The sequence below is a fragment of the Lycorma delicatula genome, chromosome 10 (genome assembly GCF_047948215.1).
Source record: "Lycorma delicatula isolate Av1 chromosome 10, ASM4794821v1, whole genome shotgun sequence".
NCBI classification, from domain to species: Eukaryota; Metazoa; Arthropoda; class Insecta; order Hemiptera; family Fulgoridae; genus Lycorma; species Lycorma delicatula.
This window is the reverse complement of record NC_134464.1, coordinates 87,925,513-87,945,893: the sequence shown is the minus strand read 5'-3', so window position 1 is coordinate 87,945,893 and position 20,381 is coordinate 87,925,513. Positions and strand designations below refer to the sequence as shown.

General features: G+C 32.0%; 1 protein-coding gene across 3 annotated transcripts in view; it reads left to right on the top strand.

Moving 5' to 3' along the window:
• The window catches only part of LOC142331046 (uncharacterized), a 109,386-nt gene that overhangs the window by 20,716 nt on the left and 68,289 nt on the right, over positions 1-20,381 (top strand). For 2 of the 3 annotated variants that reach the window (XM_075376675.1, XM_075376676.1), the window contains exons 4-6: positions 7,115-7,186; positions 12,680-12,751; positions 15,647-15,718. In XM_075376675.1, the coding sequence (XP_075232790.1) occupies positions 7,115-7,186; positions 12,680-12,751; positions 15,647-15,718 (216 nt within the window). The remainder of the gene's footprint in view (positions 1-7,114; positions 7,187-12,679; positions 12,752-15,646; positions 15,719-20,381) is intronic. The other variant, XM_075376677.1, reaches the window with a different exon arrangement.

Sequence of the window (20,381 nt, the reverse complement as noted above, 5' to 3'; positions counted from 1 at the left end):
AAGTAAGCAAAAGCTGATTATTGTCGTGTTAGTTTTATTAAATAAATAATTTTGTCAGGAAATACGTATGCGTGTAAAACTACTTAACAAATGCTATTTTAACATAATAAAAAAAAATTTCACAGGCTAAACTACGGTTAATATTAAATTTTTTACCACGTTTATTGAAGCAGCTTAAATAAAATTAAATATGTTATTTCTGATCGAGAAGGATTTGGGTAATAAACAGTCACAGAGAGCTTAGTAAACGATATGTTTTGAAATTTTTGCATTTTTCTAGTATTTAACTGATATATAATTACTGGCGTTCATACTATTAAAATAATAACTTTATAACGTTCGATAAATTTACAATATTTTTATTTTTTAAATGAAATAATATTTGATTGGTTTTTGTTTCTCTTAGTATGGAAACAACAGAGTCTACCGTTCTCCTATTTAATTGTTTGTTTTAAATAATGAATATTATTAACTCACTATATCGGGATTAAATTACTACTAATTAATATTTTTTTCATGATAACTTTTACGGCTATGTTGAAATTACACAACAAATAATATACATAAACAAACATTTTATTCCTCCTACTGTAGAAATAGAACGAAAAAAATGATTAGCAATAATAAATAGATAAGGAACAAAGTATATTAAATAATGCCTAATAGACAATAATTAAAGTTACCAACTTCATTACAAATCATTAACCGTATCCGTATATATATATATATATATTGTAGCCGGCCCGTGTAGCCAGAACCTGGGCCCTCGGGCTCGGGTCAGCCCAGCCAACTCAATTGCTCCTCGGGGTCTCCCGGGACCAAGGAGCCTACCCCATGGCGGCAAAGCTCGATTCGCTAACCATTCCCAATTTGCCAGGGGGGCCGCCGCCGTGGACACCCGTAGTACTTGCTTCGGTCGCCATTCCCATCTACCCAGAGGGCTCCACCCACAGGACCCCACCACTGTACATTATTCTCATATTGTGACAATAATGTTGGTAAAAAGTAATTGAAGCACACACACACACACACACACACACACACACACACACACACACACACACACACACACAACGACGAAAAATTCATAACATTTCTTTGCCATGGTGGCAGAAATAAAATAATGAAGTAAAAGGATTAATCTATTTTTAATGAATATCTTTAAGTCACATCACCCTCGTAAGGTGATACACGAATTTATCGTGAAAATTTGAAAGTAATCGGTCACTTGGTTCTCACGTGAAGCGATAACAAACAAACAAACAAACTTTATGTCCTGTTAGAATTTTGAAAATCGGACGATTGTTTGCCGAGATATTATAAGAACACCCCACTGCACCTCCCAAAACAGCGCTCCAGGGGCACTGCGAGGTACTTTCTTATTGCGAAGTAGTTTCATTGCAAACAATGTTTTCCTACTCAGCAGCTCAGAATATCGCAGTTAAAAAATATTAATTAATAACGGTTTAAGTATTTCTTTATCATTTAGTCTTCTAAAGAGCTCTTTGACAGCGTTAATAAAACTAGCTACGTCAAACTTATTCTCATATTTATGTGATCTCCACGCTAGTTAAACATGTAATCCCGAGTTATCAGCATTTCTAATTTATGTAAAGTAATTAATTCTAGCTTCCTTTCATATATATCACACCGCCACTCCTTGGTGGGGAAGTGAGATCTCCTTGGTATGATCTCGCATGACTTGTGACGTGTCTACATTGCATAAGTGCAACTGCAGTTTTCATAAAACAATATACAAACACTCTCTCTTAGTTAATATTCGCTGTAATCGAAAAATGTTACGGTGAATCCAACAAATTGCCACGGTGGTCATCAACCGTTTTACTTCACGTATAGATGCATAGCCGACTTAAGGTTAATCTGACTGTGCAAATATTGAATAAGTAAAAACGGAAAGTGGCTGAGGGTAAAGATGGTGACGTATTTATACAAACTAAAAAAATATGATTGCGTCAACTGTAGTAAAACGGAGGGGATTCGCAAATACAAATTTCTATTTTTTTGTTATACCATTAGTTTCCGCCTTGCTTTCACCCGTAAAAAGTACGATTGATTTCCGCTACTGTAACTGAATCCGCTACACGTCTACTAGACAGTGCGGAGGTCCTGGGGGTGGAGCCCTCTGGGTAGATGAGAATGGCGACCGAAGCAAGCTCTACGGGTGTCTAGGGTGGCGGTCCCCCTGGCAAATTGGGAATAGCTAGCGAATCGAGCTCTGCCGCTAAAGGGTAGGCTCCTTGGCTGCGGGAGGCCCCGAGGAGCAACCGAGTTGACCGGGCTAACTAAAAATTCAAAGATATCGGAAACAATCTGAACAACCATTATCTACTCGGATGACTTTTTCAAACAGCTTAAAGTTTTCTCGAATAAATACGAAAAATAGAAATATATTGGTTATTATAGTTATTTAAAAATACGCATAAATTACATTAATCGTTGCTGTTCTACTCTTCCATAATCTTGAGAGCAGTTTAAAATTAAAAACCTATTCAAAATATTTTTTCTACTGTTCAAAAAAGGAGAGCATTAAAATCTATCAATCCATCCTCCTATTGTGAGGATATAGATGTCTAACGAAAAGTGGGTTGAATACAAACGTTCTTTCTGTTGCATTAAATGTTTAGAAGTAAAAATAAGAGATTGGTTTGTAAACCAAAATACCCGACACTCTATCTGAAAAATATATTCCCTTCCGCATTTTCAAAACTTTATCCTTTCGATAAAAAATTATTTTCTAATAACATTATCAGAAATATAATTTCTAATAACACCGTTGAAACGAACGAGTTATATTTATTTATACGAATACAAACAAAAAATAAATAAATAAACGTACCACACTTTCTCCTCATAATGAAATTACTTAAGCAGAATATAATGGCGACATTTGAATAAATGAGTGCCACACAGTGGCCTTCGGTATTCATCTGCACTATTATGAAATACGACTAGTATAACCCATTAGTCATGCATTCAGTCACCGATGTAAAGTCACCCATCCGTTTCTTACTTCGTACAGCAGATAGCGTTACTCTCTTATAACAACCGGCAACCGGTCGTTAATCTTCTTATACAACCGCGCTTACACACGCGCACATTCATATCATCCATTTCTATATTGCGACATCATTTTTTTCGATCATTATAAAAGCAAACTAGACGAACAAATTTCCCTTAGTCTAAAAAAATAGCGGAAAAAAAAAATTAATTATATCGCAACAGTTTAGTGTATTTTTGCCCTGTATAGAATGAAATATATTGTTTTTTTAGTATTTAAATATAATTTAAAAGAAATATAATTATTTCATTACCTGAAGAAATATATAAATCTTTTCAGATTTGTATTAACCACCTAAAAAATGTATCGATTTCAAACGAGTGGATTTACAAATCTTAATAAATTTACATAGAGCATAGACTATCTAATTATTATTCAAAGCACGACTAAATTTATTGAGTTTTTGATAAAAAGTGTGACGTACTTTCATCTTTCTTCAATGACGTATTGTTGACACAATGATACGAATAGATTGAAAATAGAAAGATTACAAGTAAAATTTAACGGGAATAAAATTTAATTTTAATAAAGTTATTCATTGTAAAACATTTAAAAAACAAAATTATAAAAATGTTAGTAAAATTTAGGTTATTCCAAAAAAATACACAAACAATAAATTATTAAAACATTTCTATTTTTATGTTAATCGAATATAATTTTACTGAGCATTAATGTTATAAATACAGGAAATCAGAAATGATGATTAAAAATTTAAATCTACTAAATTTAGTTTTATTTATTTATTTTTTTTTTGTGTTTGTGGGCAAAAAATGCCTGGGCGTTATCATCGCCCGGTAACTATTAGTAAAAGGGTAAAATAACTCCGAAATAATAAACTATACAAGGCGTAAACGTAATACCAATCATATAATAAAAATTTACTAAACAAGCTAAGAAGACAAAATAAAACTCAAAACTAATACCACAGACAAAGTTGATAAAATATAACAGTTAAAATAATAGATTAAACATGGCACTAAATTTAGTGCCACGTTCAAAAATGTCAGGTTATTCAAACGGAAATTCACTAATATCGTATCCGCTGTGCATGAGTATTATTACTGCATGCGATATTCGATCAAAGGAAGAGTGGTTTTCTATCTTTCTTTTGCCCACTCCATGATATATCTACCTACATTTTGTGTGTGTGTGTGCGCGAGCGCGCTTACGTAAGTGCTTGTAAGGTTTGATCGTTTTATTCCGTTACGATGAGGAATTATAAATTCTATGATTATCAAAGAATTATATCCACTGAAACTACACCGTTATCCCCAATGATAATTTAACCGATGTAAGTATTGTGTTTTTTGTCTGGCATGATCACATGGTAGAACATGTGGTCGTGTATAATGTACCGAAATGATCAGTAGAACAAAAAGGAACCGAGAAAGAAGAAGGATGAAGTTAATAAATGAGGTGAAAATTGTAAACTATAAGGTGAAGAAGAATAAGAAGGCGCGGGACAAAAATGGATAGAGACAACAATAGCATAAGTGATCTGCCCCCAGGCAAAAAAACACGAAATGATGATGATGTCACGACAACATTAAGATAGGTAATATATGAAAGGAAGAAATAAAAATAGAACTAAAAAAAGAAATTTTACACACAAGACCTTTATCCAGTAGTACAACTCATTTCTGGAAATCAGGATGTTAGAAAATTGTTGTAGAACAGTAAAATGAGACCCGTACGTCATTTGGGTGATATTTATTTATACTACTCATCTATTAAATACTTTGCGAATTTACGTCATCTAAGTTATATTTTAATTTGCGATTTTATTTGTAGAGATTTATTTTTAAATATTTTACAATCACTACGTAATGAATGAAAATATTTCTATTAATGGCTTACTTAAATAATAGCATGTTTATATGAAAAACGTTGTATATACTGCAATCGTATAAAAATATCTCAATTTACGAGAGTCATTCAATAATTAAAGACAGAAATAGCTATATAGCTAAAACGGTTTATTTAATCGGCGTGATATTTTTTCACTTTTCAATATAATCTCCCAGTAATATTAATACACTTTTCCTATCTCTGAATCGGCTTGTTTATAACTGCTGCAAAGAAATCTTTGTGCTGAATCGGAGCCAATTTTGCACATTTTTTATTATCTTCATCATTATCACTAAGCGTTCCACCGCGTAGCGACTGCTTGAGTGAACACGAACAGAATTGAATGGGGGTGAGATAGTACAATCCAATGTAATTATTCAACGGTCTCTCAGTTATCTAAACGGTATCTCAGTTATCTGCTTCGCGTTACCGTGAAGCAGACCGATGCCTTTGTGCTGAGATCCAGAACGTTTTGCCAACACTGCTGGCTTCACTTTATCGATAAACATGTCATAGTAGTATGCCCAGTTCATTGTTTTCTGATCTACAAAATCGACAAAAATCAGACTTTTTGCGTCCCAAAAGATTCTTATAATGATTTTTCCTGCTGATAGTCGGGTTCGGAATTTTTTTTTACCCATAAATTCATGCGCCTCCACTCTATACTCTGTCTTTTTGATTCCGTTTCATTATGGTGAATCCCAGGTTAGATCACTGCGTGTAAAAGCATGACCTTTCTGTTGATATCACTGTTTCAGGTCTATGCGCGTCAGACGTTTGTATCCTTACGGTGTTCTGTCAACTCTCTTGGAATCCATCTTGTAATTCTTTTACGGTAGTAGTGCTTGTTGGTGATAGTGTTATAAACTATACCGACACTTACTTGTAATTTTTTAACTATAATTTTAAATTTAATCTATCGATCTTCTTGAACGAGAGAGTCTATGCGAATTTCAACCGCTGACGTCGAAATTTCAATCCGAGTCCAGAAAGGTGTTCGGCAGGCAGCATAGTTCAACTAGACTTTAAAGTTTTCTACCCGCTTGAAAAAATTCCTGCCGTTCATGCGACTTTATCCGTATTGTTTGTAATACGAGATTAAATGCTAACCGGGTTTCCACCTTCGGCAAGAAAATAACGAATCGCTGCACAACTGTGCAGCTAGCAGGAGTACTGTGCTTTCAACTAATTAGCAAGCTTCAAGAAAACTCGCCGTCATAAAAAAAGATGTTGAGGTTATAAACAAAACAATTATACTCTAACGGCCTATCAAAAGTCATAACAGAGTTACAAACTAAACCCTGTTATCAACGGTTTTATCTCTACAACTATTTGAGTCTTTAAATATTGAACAACCATCTGGCATTGTAGATCTGAAGAAAAGATCCTTTTAAAAGATCTTAAAACTATTTAGGAAAACAAAAGGTCAAGCAGACTGTTTAAACAGTTTTTAAGCGCAGTTAATCATTAAGACTTACTCTTGTACTTTTCAGATTTGAACGCTAGATTTAGGCGGGAGGAAACGTAGCTTTCTCATAGCCGTTGGCTGTAGTCGCTAGAAAAAACCTCTGTTACCACTTAACCAGGATATGTGGTCAAATCATCAAGCAAAGGCGATCGGTTGATATCTACTTTATTTTTGTTGCTCTCACTGTGTATGTGAATATCGTTTGGAAATTACGGTTCAGGCAATCAAAGTCCTTCCCTAAAACAGAGCGCAGAATTCAGAATAAGATTAAAATAAATATTTTTTATTCGTTTCTATTCATTCGGTGAATTTGTAATTTTCGTGTACATCCCTTGTGCCGGGAAGAATACTTCTGAAGAATAGATTTAGTCGTTGTTCAAGTTTATTTGTTAATTACAATTGTGGAAAGAAGAAGACTGCATGTAACCTATCCAGTACATATTTAACGGATATATTATTTCGATCAAGCAAGTACTATAATTTTATAATTTTATTTCTTATTTACTTATTTTGTAAAATATCCAAAATTAATATCAATACACGTATAATCTTTCACATCAACTATTATGTCCATATAATCCATATCTCTAAAACGGTCCCTCTCATGTCATTAAATAAGCAAACAAGTCTAGAGTTTAATAATATTGAAGAGTTCTTGGCTGTAAAAATAACCTTAGCTCAACTAAAAAATTATTAAATTATATGTTTGTTTTTTTCAGAGATTTGGGAATAAATCAGTTAACTGCACTGAATAAAGATGCTTTTGAAGGTTTAGAAAGATTAATAGAACTGTAAGTATATTAAGATGTGTACTTGTTTTTAAATAAATTATCTCGTTTACATACAATAAAGTAATAATAATACAAATGGCAACCGTTAGAAAACTATATAATATTATATTTTATTAATTATATATTTATATTTACTAACTACACTGGTCAACATAAAATTTGGAACTGAAAAGGGAGCAGGTAATCTATATAGTATTTTATATGATGAATCTGAATACGTATTCCGAAACAACCCATAACGTAACGTTCTTAAGTTATAACCCCATAAATTTATACTTTTTATGTGTGCTAAGTGCCGGCTCCATACTGGCGTTTCATTTTTAAATATTTCAGTTTCGTTTTCTTGCTGTTCTTTATTTATTTGTGTTCCGTGTTAATTCTACTTGCGATTCTATTCGTTTTATTGTGTTGTCGGTTTGTTATTTTAGTTTAAATTCTTTATTTCCTTCGCGTTTCCCCGTTGTTGGGGTTGGTAAACCTGGTTACGGTGGGCTACGAAGACTAATTTTGTGAGCTCTTCTTACTTATATATACTTTTCGGGTTTATATATCCTTTTAATTGCGCAGTGCCCGTTTTCACAAATTTCGGTGATTTCCACTATAATTAATTCATTAATTTTATTTTATGAAATTTTGTTTCAAAGCTGACTGCTGTTTATATATTAAGAAATCTTTCGAGACGTCTGGTGTAGACGATTACGACTCCTGTCAACTCCCAAGCCTCAATTAGTGGAGGGGACCCGCGGGTTGTGACGGGTCTCGAGGGAATATTCCTAGAGGAAAGTACTCGAAGAACTCTAGAGAGAATATATTCAACGAACCTATAGAGATTAGATTCTGAACCCGGAAGTTCTTCAGAGGACGAGGGTCGCGGACCAGGCAGGCTGAGGTCTCACTGCCTTAACACGAGGCCGAGATGGAGGAAGACAGACCACAGCTCGAACACCATCAATCTAGTTCCCCGATCTCGACGAACGTTAAGAAGAAACCGTGTGGTGCGAGCCCCAGGAACTCGGCTGAGGAATCGTATAGAAGCTAGGGTTCAGAGAAGCCAGCGGATACTCTGGTTGTGACACGCAAAGGCAGCCAATCGGCTATGACCTTGGACGAATTTACGGCTACTCTTACGAGCTTGGCCGAACAAGTGGGTTACATTGCACTCCCTAGTGAAGGACATTCCCAATACTAAGACCGAAATTCGGACATGCTCGGCGGACTTGTAGCGACTGGTGAAATCGGTGAGGCCTACTTCGGCCAGCATGCTTGGATTGTTACAGAAGTTGTCTCCCCCTGTTACCACAACGATCCGCAGCGCCTTTGGCGCCGGAACCAAAACAGAGGTGGATGTAGTCACGCAAACGCCCAGGCGGGTAGGATTGGAGGATTTAAAAAAGAGATTAGACGAGGGTGTCTGCGAAGAACAGGTACCTACAGTGCTCAATCAACACTGGGCTGACGACGTCTTCAGGATGGTGCGATTGGTGGACGGCCCCTATCCGGAGAAGAATGGGCAAGATGCCATACAGTTCCTTGACCTGCGAGTTGCCACTTAAGGCCCCGAAAAAGATCTCAAGAATGGCCCCGAGCGTGAATAGGCTAGCTGATTTAGGCAAGCTCAGCAGTCTGTATGTTTGCTTATTCACATCTGATTTATATTGCGATGCATGCTGAAGAACTATATTTGATACGTAACAACCGAATGATGTCAAGCCGGACATACATATATTCATATACCGTTATAATACATATTGTGGTACCGAAGTAATGAGTCTTTATCTATCCCAGACGTATGCGTAGATGTCATTGCACGGATTTGGGATTATTATTATTATTAACGATTTATACCTGCAAGCTTATAATCTGGAATTTTAAATGACTTGTACTAGGCAAAATTACCACCACTAGGAAAATGCTCAAACCAACGTAAACAAAACTTGATTGGACCAAATAGTGATCACCACCTTTTAAATAAAACCAAATACATTAAAATCCGTCCAGCGATTCAAGAGTAATCAATTTTTCTTTCTTTCTTACTTTCTTTTCCCTGTTTAGCCTCCGGTAACTACCGTTTAGATAATTCTTCAGAGGACGAATGAGGATGATATGTATGAGTGTAAATGAAGTGTAGCCTGTTACATTCTCAGTTCGACCGTTCCTGGGTTGTGTGGTTAATTGAAACCCAACCACCAAAGAACACCGGTATCAACGATCTAGTATTCAAATCCGTGTAAAAATAATTGGCTTTACTAGGACTTGAACATAATCAATCTACAAAAAAAAAAATCTTACACATCCATTTGAGAAGAACTTCCATTTTTGAAGTCGGTTAATAAGACTATAACAAAATTTATTTTTTAAAAATAATTCTGTTTCATCTAGTAATCTGTCTGAATTGTTAATTAAATAATTATAACAATTTCCAATACAAGAATAAATAATTGTTCGTTGCTACTTATCTAGACGTAATCATACCGCAGGCATAAACTATTTGTATTTCGTAACTATTTGTAATTGTTAGAATTTAGTTTATCCTGTTAATAGACATAGTGGAATAATTTTTTTTTTTTTTTTTTTTTTTTTTTTTTTTTTTTTTTTTTAAATAAATGTAATATTAATTTTATATAAATTATCTAAAGAACATCCATAAATAATGGACCAAATAAATCCTTTGTTGGAATTAAGCATACAAAGATAAATTGAATGACCTCTACTTATGTTATAAAGGTACTAAGTTACATTTCTTTAAAATAAATAGATTAAATTCATATTTTTTTAAATCTGTAAAAGATATCATATTTAAAAAACAATAAGAACTTTTTTGAAGATGTAATTATGAAAAGTATAAATCGAAATTTGTGCATAAAAATAAAAGTTCTTGAAATAAAATTGAACTAAAAATGTATAAAAATTACTAATTTTTTTTTAATATTTTCAATAATTTAAAAAAAGTAATAGTTAGTGCCAACCTAATAAATCTAATACAATTTGAAAAGCAGACAATATGATAAAATATATTATCTGATGCTACCTCTAAATTTCTGCTTTAAAATTTAATTTAAAAAATCGTTAAAACAGATACGCTTGTGGGTAAGGTCTGTTCATCATCCTGGTATTTAAAATTTATAGAATCCTCTTCTGTAACTATTCTTGAATTTTATAAAGCTTTCTATACAAAAAGAATTTCTCTCCGCATATTAAAATTATGTGACTTACTATAAAAAAAGAATATAAAGTGATATGACAAAAACAGCTGCCATCAAACTGAAGTTTACTTCAGATTAAGGATACATTTGAAAAATTTATTTATAATGCGAAAAATAATTTTTTAATTTTATTTGAAGCAAAATGTAAACAGTTTTTAAAAAGGAAAATTTAAAATCGAAGCCGTTACCAAGTACATTTAAATTCACGTTGAAATGCCGTTGAGGAAGTTTTAGTTCCGAACGTAAAGCGCTTCACTAAATTAATATTTATACCATAAAGGAGTTAGCGAAAAACCTTTAAACCATTTATTTTCGATTTATTTAACAGATTAGTAATTATGTATTTTATAAATTGAGACGCAACGTTTTAAGCAAGATTGAAGCTAAACTACGTATTCAAAATGGAATTGCGTCAGATGGGTTAAAACTATAACCCAATCTTCATTATGATTTCTACAAAATTAATTTTAATAAACAATAATATATTATCGCCCTAGATTTTCATTTGGACAAACCTTTTCTCTAAAAATTTATGTAAATAATATAACTTTGGCACATTTAAATTTAAGTATAAGCGGTTGCTAGGTAACATCAAAAGCAAAACAAAAATATTAATACCACAATTCAATAAATAATAATATTAAACACCATACATAATAATAGAACGGAATCAAGTCGTTAACAGATAACAGAACTTTACATACAACACCTAAACAAGTATTATAAGAACCGACCAAAGAATGAATTGCGCATTTATTCTTTTAAATTATGTCGGTATTGTGAGATTTTGAATAGAAAAATATTAGTGATTTTAAATCTTGTAATTTTTATTAGATAGAAAGTGAACACAGAATAATTTGAGCTACCTGCTCCCAGTTTATACTTCTGGGAAGTTTATTTTGAATGGTATTATTTTTTATTTTTCTGGCATCATAGATCTAGAACTATGCTGCAAGAAGGAAAGTAGTATGGAATCTGTCAATAGATTGGGTTTGGATTTTTTTTTCATCTCTCGAAGTTTCACGACCCAGAGACCCTTAAACACAAAAAAAAATGTGGAGGTAATATTCGGAAGTACGTAAGTGTGTTAAGGTGTTTGAAACTTCATAACGTTTGACTGGATGTACTTATTTTGATGAAGTTTTGCAAAGAATCTCGCGTATGCAGCACAATTTCTTGGGAAAAGTTTGGAGTCGGTATCAAACAAACCTTTCCCAAGAAAATCTTTTTTGGGTTCAAGTTTTACAAAATTTTACAAACATAACACCGCTTTATATTAATATCAGTACATGCGTATATGCTTACTTTACCATTAAAAAAAAAATATATAGCCTCCAAATACTTCCCCTTCCAAAAATTTATTTATTTTATATTTTTAACCGAATTTTTTTAAATGTTTTCCTAAGCATAGTAGTGGTAAAAGAGATTTAAAAACATATTTTAGTACAATATTGAAGGGAGAAGAAAGAAGTAAAAATATCGATTTTTCTTTTGTTTATTTTTATAACTTTTCATGTATCATTATGTTTCCAGTATATAAAAATATATAACCAATGCCAGGAATATATAAAAACCTTGTTGTCAGCTCATTTTAATAATTATAAATATGGAAGGGATTTTTATCCTGAAATAAGATGAAAAAAATTAGTAAAAATATTTAAAATGGCTTAAGACAATTGATACATGATATATAATATAGGAAATAAAATAATTCAATTCTAAAATATAAAATATTCTTCTCCTTTTAAATAAACCTTTTTTTTATTTTATGTTTAGCTTAAGTAATAAATAATTTAATCGACGTAAATGCACAAGAAACATTACTTACCTAGTTAGTATTAGTGATTTACATTAAAGATTTCTGTATCATTAATTAAATTAAATATTTAAGTCAGCAAAGCTATAACGGTAACATGACCTTGTATCCAACACTAATCTGCTCAATAAATTACAGTTTCCACAGATCAATCTTAAACAGTAGACAACAAAACAGTTAAGTCAAGGGTTAATGGTATATCAAGTTTCATACAGATTACATATTATTACGGATTGTGATAGAACACTTTCTTTCTTGATTTATACTTGGTTTAATTAAAATAAAATCAATTGGTATCCCTTTTTTTCTAATTATTCATTCAAGGTTATATTAATTACATTATATATATATATATATATATATATATCGTGTATGAAACGTTCTCCCGGGACTTTCATAACCTATTCTACTCGTAAAAATAATGGAAAAAGTTGATATAAACATGTGTTCTAAATTTTTTTTTTTTGTTTTCAGAGATTTATTCGATAACCAAATAGATTATTTACCGTCTGTGATATTTGATAACCTTGATAGTTTAGCAAAACTGTAAGTATTTTTTGATAATTTATGATTAAATTTTTTTTTTCTGTCATTAATCATATGATTTTTTAACGCACTTTTTGTTTCTTACTATTCTGCGTTAATAATTTTGTTTCAATCTATTTTTTATATCCTACGTCCTTCAATAACTTTTGATAAGCGTTTTAATTTACGAATCCAGTTTTTATATTGTAATTCCTACTATCCTTAAATCAACTAAGCTCCTTATATGCCTTAATATATGGTTTTTCAAATTTAAATTTTAAACGACGAATTAAAAGTGTTTTATACTGATATTTGATAAACAGGAGAAGTTTTATTTTCTAAATATTCAACTACATCAAAAATTATCAACGAGCCATAACCTATATATTTGGGAAGAAAAGATCTACCGCAGCAACATTTATATAAAGTGATTTTACGCGAGGAAACTTATCTCCCCATCAGCTATATCTGACATTGTCTGATATTGGTATGTATTTAGCCAGAGTTACGTCACGGCAATGTCGATAAATACTACCTTCCATGAATAATATCTTAATTCTACTGGTTTCCACCCACCTAAATTTACGTCACAGCAATCTCATTCAGAACAGAAGACTACCTCGATTTATAAACAATAGAAAATTGTTATTGCCTGTAAATTAATACTTCTGTTGAGAATTTTATATAGTCTTTTTTCCCCGTTTCGTCTAAAAACAAATTCCCCATTTCAAGCTTTATCAATCCAAAATAATTAACATTTTCAATAAAACTATACTTTCTCTATCCAGCTTTCCTACTATCAATGTTCCATTCCGGTGAACAAATATTTCTAAATATACACTTGATGCACAAAAAAAAATTTCTGCATTAATTAATTTACTTTTTGTATTAATCTGTTGAGAGGTAGCATAAATCGTCCATCCTTTGTAATCCTGCAGCCTAAAAAATGCGTTAAAAATATAAAATCATTTTTTTTAATATCAAATATTGTTTTTATCAACTTTTTCTGATACATTGAAATACATCTGAAGGAAATGTACTGTTCGTTGTCAGATCGTTTCGTATCTGTTTTTAGGACACAAGAATGGATTACCATAAAATTATTACTATAGTAAATAAGTCGGTTTTTTCTTTTAAATTAAAAATTATGATGTTTCCATATATTTATAAATATGAGTGGTGCATTTAAAAACGTCTCGAAAAAGGGCTTGGTTTGGTGATTACTTGATTTAGCTTATTGTAACCAATAAAATCATTTTCTTGATATATACCGTATTTTCTTGAGGCTAGTAAGAGGTGCAAAAAAGTTTATTGGAAATGCACTAGTGAAATTCTGTTGTACGAATTCTGCCCCGCCAGACTTTCTTCTTTCCTAGAATTTCTTACACAACTATACTTACATTTACATCCGTACATATCATCCTCTGAAGCAATACCTTACGGTGGTTCCGTAGGCTAAATAGAAAAAGTAAAAAAAAAAGACTTTCTTCTTGCCAAGTATATAAGCTACGGGTTGTTGATACTTTTAGATGTAATTGTATATGAAGAACTTCTCTTTTCATGTTTATTATAATCTGGAAGAGTATACAATACTTTTGTTTAATTTTTCTTAGGTTTAAATTTTTTTTAAATATTTTCTTCCTGATAATTTAAACATGCTATTTATAATCGGTTAAAATAATTCTTAATTTCGGTGAAAAGAACATATCATCGATTCTAATAAATTTATTTCATCGTCAGATGATTCTCTGATCTCAGTTTTTTTTTAATTTTTTTAATAGAAAATTAAATAAACGGAATAGTCCAAATATCCTTAAAGTTAATAAATAAGATTATAAAATATCAATGAATATATTATTTAAAAATGAAAAATGTACATACATATATATACTTTATTCTTTTAAAATAAATTTTGTAATATTTTAGGTAGGTTTCATAAGAAAGCTACCAATTGTAATGGGTACCATGATTCGTATTCCGGAAAATGCGACATATCTTATCGTTTCACATCCCCCAGACCCCAAAACCATCGTCAGTTCCAAAGTTTAAATATACATTTACATATATATATATATATATATATATATATATATATACATATTTCACGTCCTTGTGACGCGATAACTGCCGTAATTTTTCGCCAATCATTTTCAAATTGATAGATAAAATATAACGACCCAAAATCTCGGTCAAGTTCGTTAATGGGTAAAATCGAACCGTGGGGGTGGAAATGGAGGGGCTTTTTCGAAAAAACAAAGTATCACCATAACTTTCTTACTAAGTAAAATATTCAATTCGTTTAAATTTCCTATTATTCTTTGGATAAGGGCTTAAAACTTATCTAAGTGAAGGTTTTTGATATTACCAACCGTTGGCCCAGAGGGTGGAAAACATTTGTTTCAGAGACAAAAAAATCATATTTCCCTTAACAAGCACAGCATCGAATCGGTTTAAAGTGGTGGTTAGTCCTCTAAACACTACCTAAACGTTTTGTCTGAAAGAATTTTTGAGATGACCAGCCCTTACGACAAGTGATGACGAAAATATTGCTGGAATTGTAAGATGGAGCTTGTCGTATGCTAAACATGTGAAAATATTTCTCATGTAACCGTTGACTAAATTTGAAGTTTTTCTCAATAAATTTAAGGTGAAAATCTTTTTTATTCCCTAGTTAGCATCAATGAAATCTACCTCCCCCTTACGGCGCACCGAAAGGGATTTTTTTATATTGAAATTATGAGTACGTATTGTCTCAACAAATTGTAAACTGGAATTTGTATTAAAAAAAGTTTTTTTTTAACCGTACTCCCCCTAATTATTGACACCAAACATATTAAAAAATATATGCTATGTATTAATAAAAGAAAATCTTTTTAATTCTATAAAGTAAATAATATAATTTGTCTTTTTTTACAGAAGATTACATAGAAACCGATTAGAGGAATTACATCCAAATTTATTTCAAAAACTTCCTAATCTAGAATCATTGTAAGTAATTCTTATATTGAATAGATATTTTATTTTAAAAGAAGTAATTATAGGTTGTATTTGCTGTAGAAAGATGTATCTCCCGTGTTGCACTATGAAGTGAAACAGGGAGTACTTATTTAATAAGAATTTATTATATAAATTGTTATGTAAATTATATAAACAGGGCCATTCACGGTAACCGGATGTTTTTAAAATAATCATAAAAAATTGAATATTTACTTTAAAAAAGTTTTATCGGTACTGAAACACTTGTTAAATAATTTGTTACTTACTCATGAACGAAAAATTATGTCCGGCAAGTGATGTCCATTTTGGGCAATACATTGTTGTAGCCTTTCACGGTAACCGGCCTCAATTCTTTGCAGCATGTCTACATCAATCTGGGTGACGCGATGACGAATTTGCGATCTTTGTCATCCAATGTACGCGGTTTATTGCCGTACACACGCGATTTCAGAAACCCCCACAGAAAAAAATCACAACTACTCAAGTCGGGGACCGAGGGGGCTAAGGAATGTCGCCGAATCTGGAAACGATCCGTCCCGGAAACAAGTTACGGAGAACAGCCATCGTTGCCCTCGCTGTGTGCGCTGTAGCTCCATCCTGCTGGATTAACACATTTTGAAAATCGATTCCCCGGTTTCGTAACTCAGGGATGAAAAACGTATTCAACATCGCAATGTAACGATCAGCTGTTACAGTTACGGCAGCGTCATTTTCTTCAAAAAAATATGATCCGATAACACCGACCTTTCTTATGCACATCAGACAGTCACCTTTGGGCTATGAAGTGGTTTCTCGTGAAGCCGATGCGGGTTTCTTTCTGCCCGATACCGGCAATTCTGTTTATTGACGAAGTCATTCAGATGAAAATGGGCTTCGTCACTCATTAACGATAACAAATTTTCATTTTCTTCAAAAACGGTAAGCATTTGTCGACAAAATTGTAATCGCTGCGTGAAATCTTGCTCGTTTAACTGCCGCACGACGGCTATCTTGTAAGAATGGAAATGCAGGTCTGTATGCAGAATTCGTCTTACGGTACTTGTGCTCATTTGAAGCGCTGCTGAATGCCTCTGAATAGAGCGGCGTGGGCTTCTGACAATGGCTTCCCTTACTCGTTCGATGGTCTCCGGAGTGCTAGCGGTTCGTCGGGGACCCGGTGGTTTTTTCTTCAATATTGAACCGCTTGTTCGAAGGTTGTTTACCCGTCGCAATATTGTGTTACGAGAAGGGACACTTGCATTACGATGGATATTAAACTGACGGCGGAAATCTCGCTGAACAGCAGTTACGGATTCGTCATTTCGCACAAAACTGTCATACGCGTACAGGCGTTGGTCTAGCGTCCACGGCTCCATCTCAACGACTAAAATGTGAATGCTATGAACAAAGGACACATAGACACCAGCCACGTGCCCCTCCCACCGCGAACGCCCGAGTACAACCCACTTCAAAAACATCCGGTTCCCGTGAATTACCCTGTATATCCTGGCTTATAAAAAAATAATTTTTTATTTATCTGACTATTTACGAATCTCTACATTGCACATTACAACATAGTTCTTTATTTATTATTCTCTTTTTTATTAATTTTTATTTACTAATTATATTTTTCTTTACTAAATCTGCTGCGTTTAAATCAAATTTCATAAACCCCGAAATTCTCATCGAATTTTGGATATTGTTTTTAGCAGTTTTTTTATGAATTTTCTTAAACAATTTGCTTCTTTAATTTTTACTTTTTTTACAATACAATTTTTTTAGTGTACATTCACAAATTATTAAAATAATAACAACGCCCGAAAACGCCTGTATATTTACAATCGGTTTCTATGAAACCGATTGTAAATATCGGATAAATATCGGTTAAATTTCGGATAAATTTATAATGGGAGTAAATTTCATCATACGTAATAATCAAGTTATAAATGACTTTCCCTTGAAACCTTTTAATTAATAAATTCTAGACATCAATGGTAAATGAAAGGTAGCTTATGTATTGATAAAGATTAACCAGTAATGAATTAGAGATCATAATAATGTCCAGTACTCAGAATAAAACCGCAACATAATAAAAAGTAATAGTAACATTGGAACAAATAGAATTAGAGACTCAAACGATCATAAACATAAATACATTGATGATGCACGACTTAAGAAGAGAGGCCTCGTCCTGAGTATCGCTATTAGGTCCTTAGGTCCAATTCATTCGCCTTACATCTTCCCCATCATATAAGAGGTAACAGCTATATCTAATTCAATTAGCTTTTAGAGTTCAAGTAGACTGCGCGTACGAGTGTTCAAGCAGCCGATTTACAAGCATCTCCTGTAAACCCGGATACATATTAAAGAAACTACGCGACGTTAATATTCTGTAATCACGCGCTATTGTATTTTACAAAAATTATACATATATTTTAAATTTAAATAAATTAAGACACGTTAAATGATCAATAAATATTTTTTACCAAGTTTGGCACATCTGATAACCCGTGAGTATTTTATTCATTAGAATTATTTAACGTTATATAATTTCGTCGAGTTTTTTAAGAGTTATGAAATTATCAATCGTCCACTGACAGTAAAAGTTCATTAATGTATTAGATTTAATTTCTATGACGATAAAAAAACAATAAATTCAATTCGGTTTTCGTCATATGATTCCTAGAAATCCGTATTGCTGTCGGTATTAAGAGGTACAACGAGAGGCTCAATTTTATTTTCTTATATTATCCGATCCCTAATAATTCGGTTCAACAGTATCCATTATGTGTTTTATACAGTTTTTTCATTGCTGCTAACGATCGTATGAAAAGATTATACGATCATACAACATTATATAAACGTGTTATTACATGACTACTATACGAGATACTTAATTATACGACGAATAGTATTGTATATAGATATGGCCGCGTTGTGAATCGCCACTGATACACGGGACGTGACATAGCAGAATCATGACAGACTCGCTCACACAAACGCATCGTTTGTTTATTCTTCACTCTGTAAGCTAACTGAATACGGTATAGATAGTTTACGTTGTCAAGTTTTATTTTCTACTTAGTTTCAAATCAATCCACTTCGTCTTGAATACACGGTAACCCTAAGCGCTCGTGAATTTCGTGGTTTCGTAAAAACCGCTTCTTACATATATATTCTGGAAATAGCTTTCTTATTGCTGGTACTCGCCGACCTCTAGAGTTGAATTCCGTATTTCCAAATCGGTTTTAAAATTACTTTATACAGAAGTAGCTTGTTAGGTAGGGGTAGATGCTATTTCCTACCTAATAACCAGTATAGCTCTTTAAAATTGATATCTAGCTGTTTTCTTTTTCCTTAATGTGAACCTTCTACGTTAATCGACTAACACATCTATCATTTATTGAAAAATAAATTTCAAAAAGTATGTAAATAAGAGTCAAACAAAAGTTATGCCAAGCTATAAAGTATTAGATTTATTATCGGTAAATATAACCTAAAAAAAAGGATTTTATTTTAAAATTAACTAAAGAACATTTAACGACTGTAGTCAATCCCTCGAACAATGACATTAGAAATTCTACAACCGACAGTTAAATAGGAATTTTTGCTGCACGATAAGAAACTAAAATTTTTGTAATTATAAACTTATCTAGGAGGTTAATATTTTTTTAAATCATCTTGCATATTTTTGACACATATTTTTTAGACACTCAATCCGATATCGCTTTATTTTTCTATATAGTATATAAATAAACTAGTTGCAACCTTGGATTAAAATACTAGTCGCTTAAGTGTATGAACCTGTCTTTAATGACCTCTCTATTAAACAGTTTATGCACATTCTAAAGTTGTATTTTTTTGTTTTTACAAATTGATAAATTTAACTCCAAAAATATATTTTTTTAATTTTAAATTTAACTATATTAGTTTCTAATAATTTAATTTTTAAGATTTATAAACTCTAAATATTAATTTTTTTAAATATAAATTAAACTTAAGATTTTTAATACTAGCATTCGTTTAACATAAACCCTTTATCGGACATTTTCATTATAGAAAACCACCTTTGACCTAGTCAAGTTTTCCGGTTTCCCTTAAACCACAAAGAATCTCATTATTAAAATGTATGCCATACATTATCATACTAAAGAAATAATGACGTCATTGAAATTACGTCATACCGTTCAGTACTAAGAAGATCGATTTATCTTTAAATAAAGTAACCCGATCGGTAAATAAATTTATTAGAAATCCGTTTAACCGACGTTTATAAAAATTATATAAAATTCAAAAAACTTTTTAACGTGTTAGAACTGTACATTTATATCACAAAATAATTATATTATTATAGATTGGAAAATCGTGTTAAAGCACTTTCATAGATCATTTCCTTGATAGATGTAAATATTTGACTTGATGAAATACGGATAAAACCGCTACATTGAGGTTTCAGGCAAACGTGCCATAGCTAATCGCACGGAAAGTATTTCCGTTAATTATAATAGAAGTATTTCTGTTGCCAATCGTGTAAAATATTTGAACGTCCGGATAAATTCAGATTATAAATTTTTGCGGTGTGATAATTTCGTTTGTAACAATATTATCAAATCGCATTGTTTCACTTTAAATTTTTCATTAAGTTAACAAACGTATCTTTCCGCTTAAATTATTA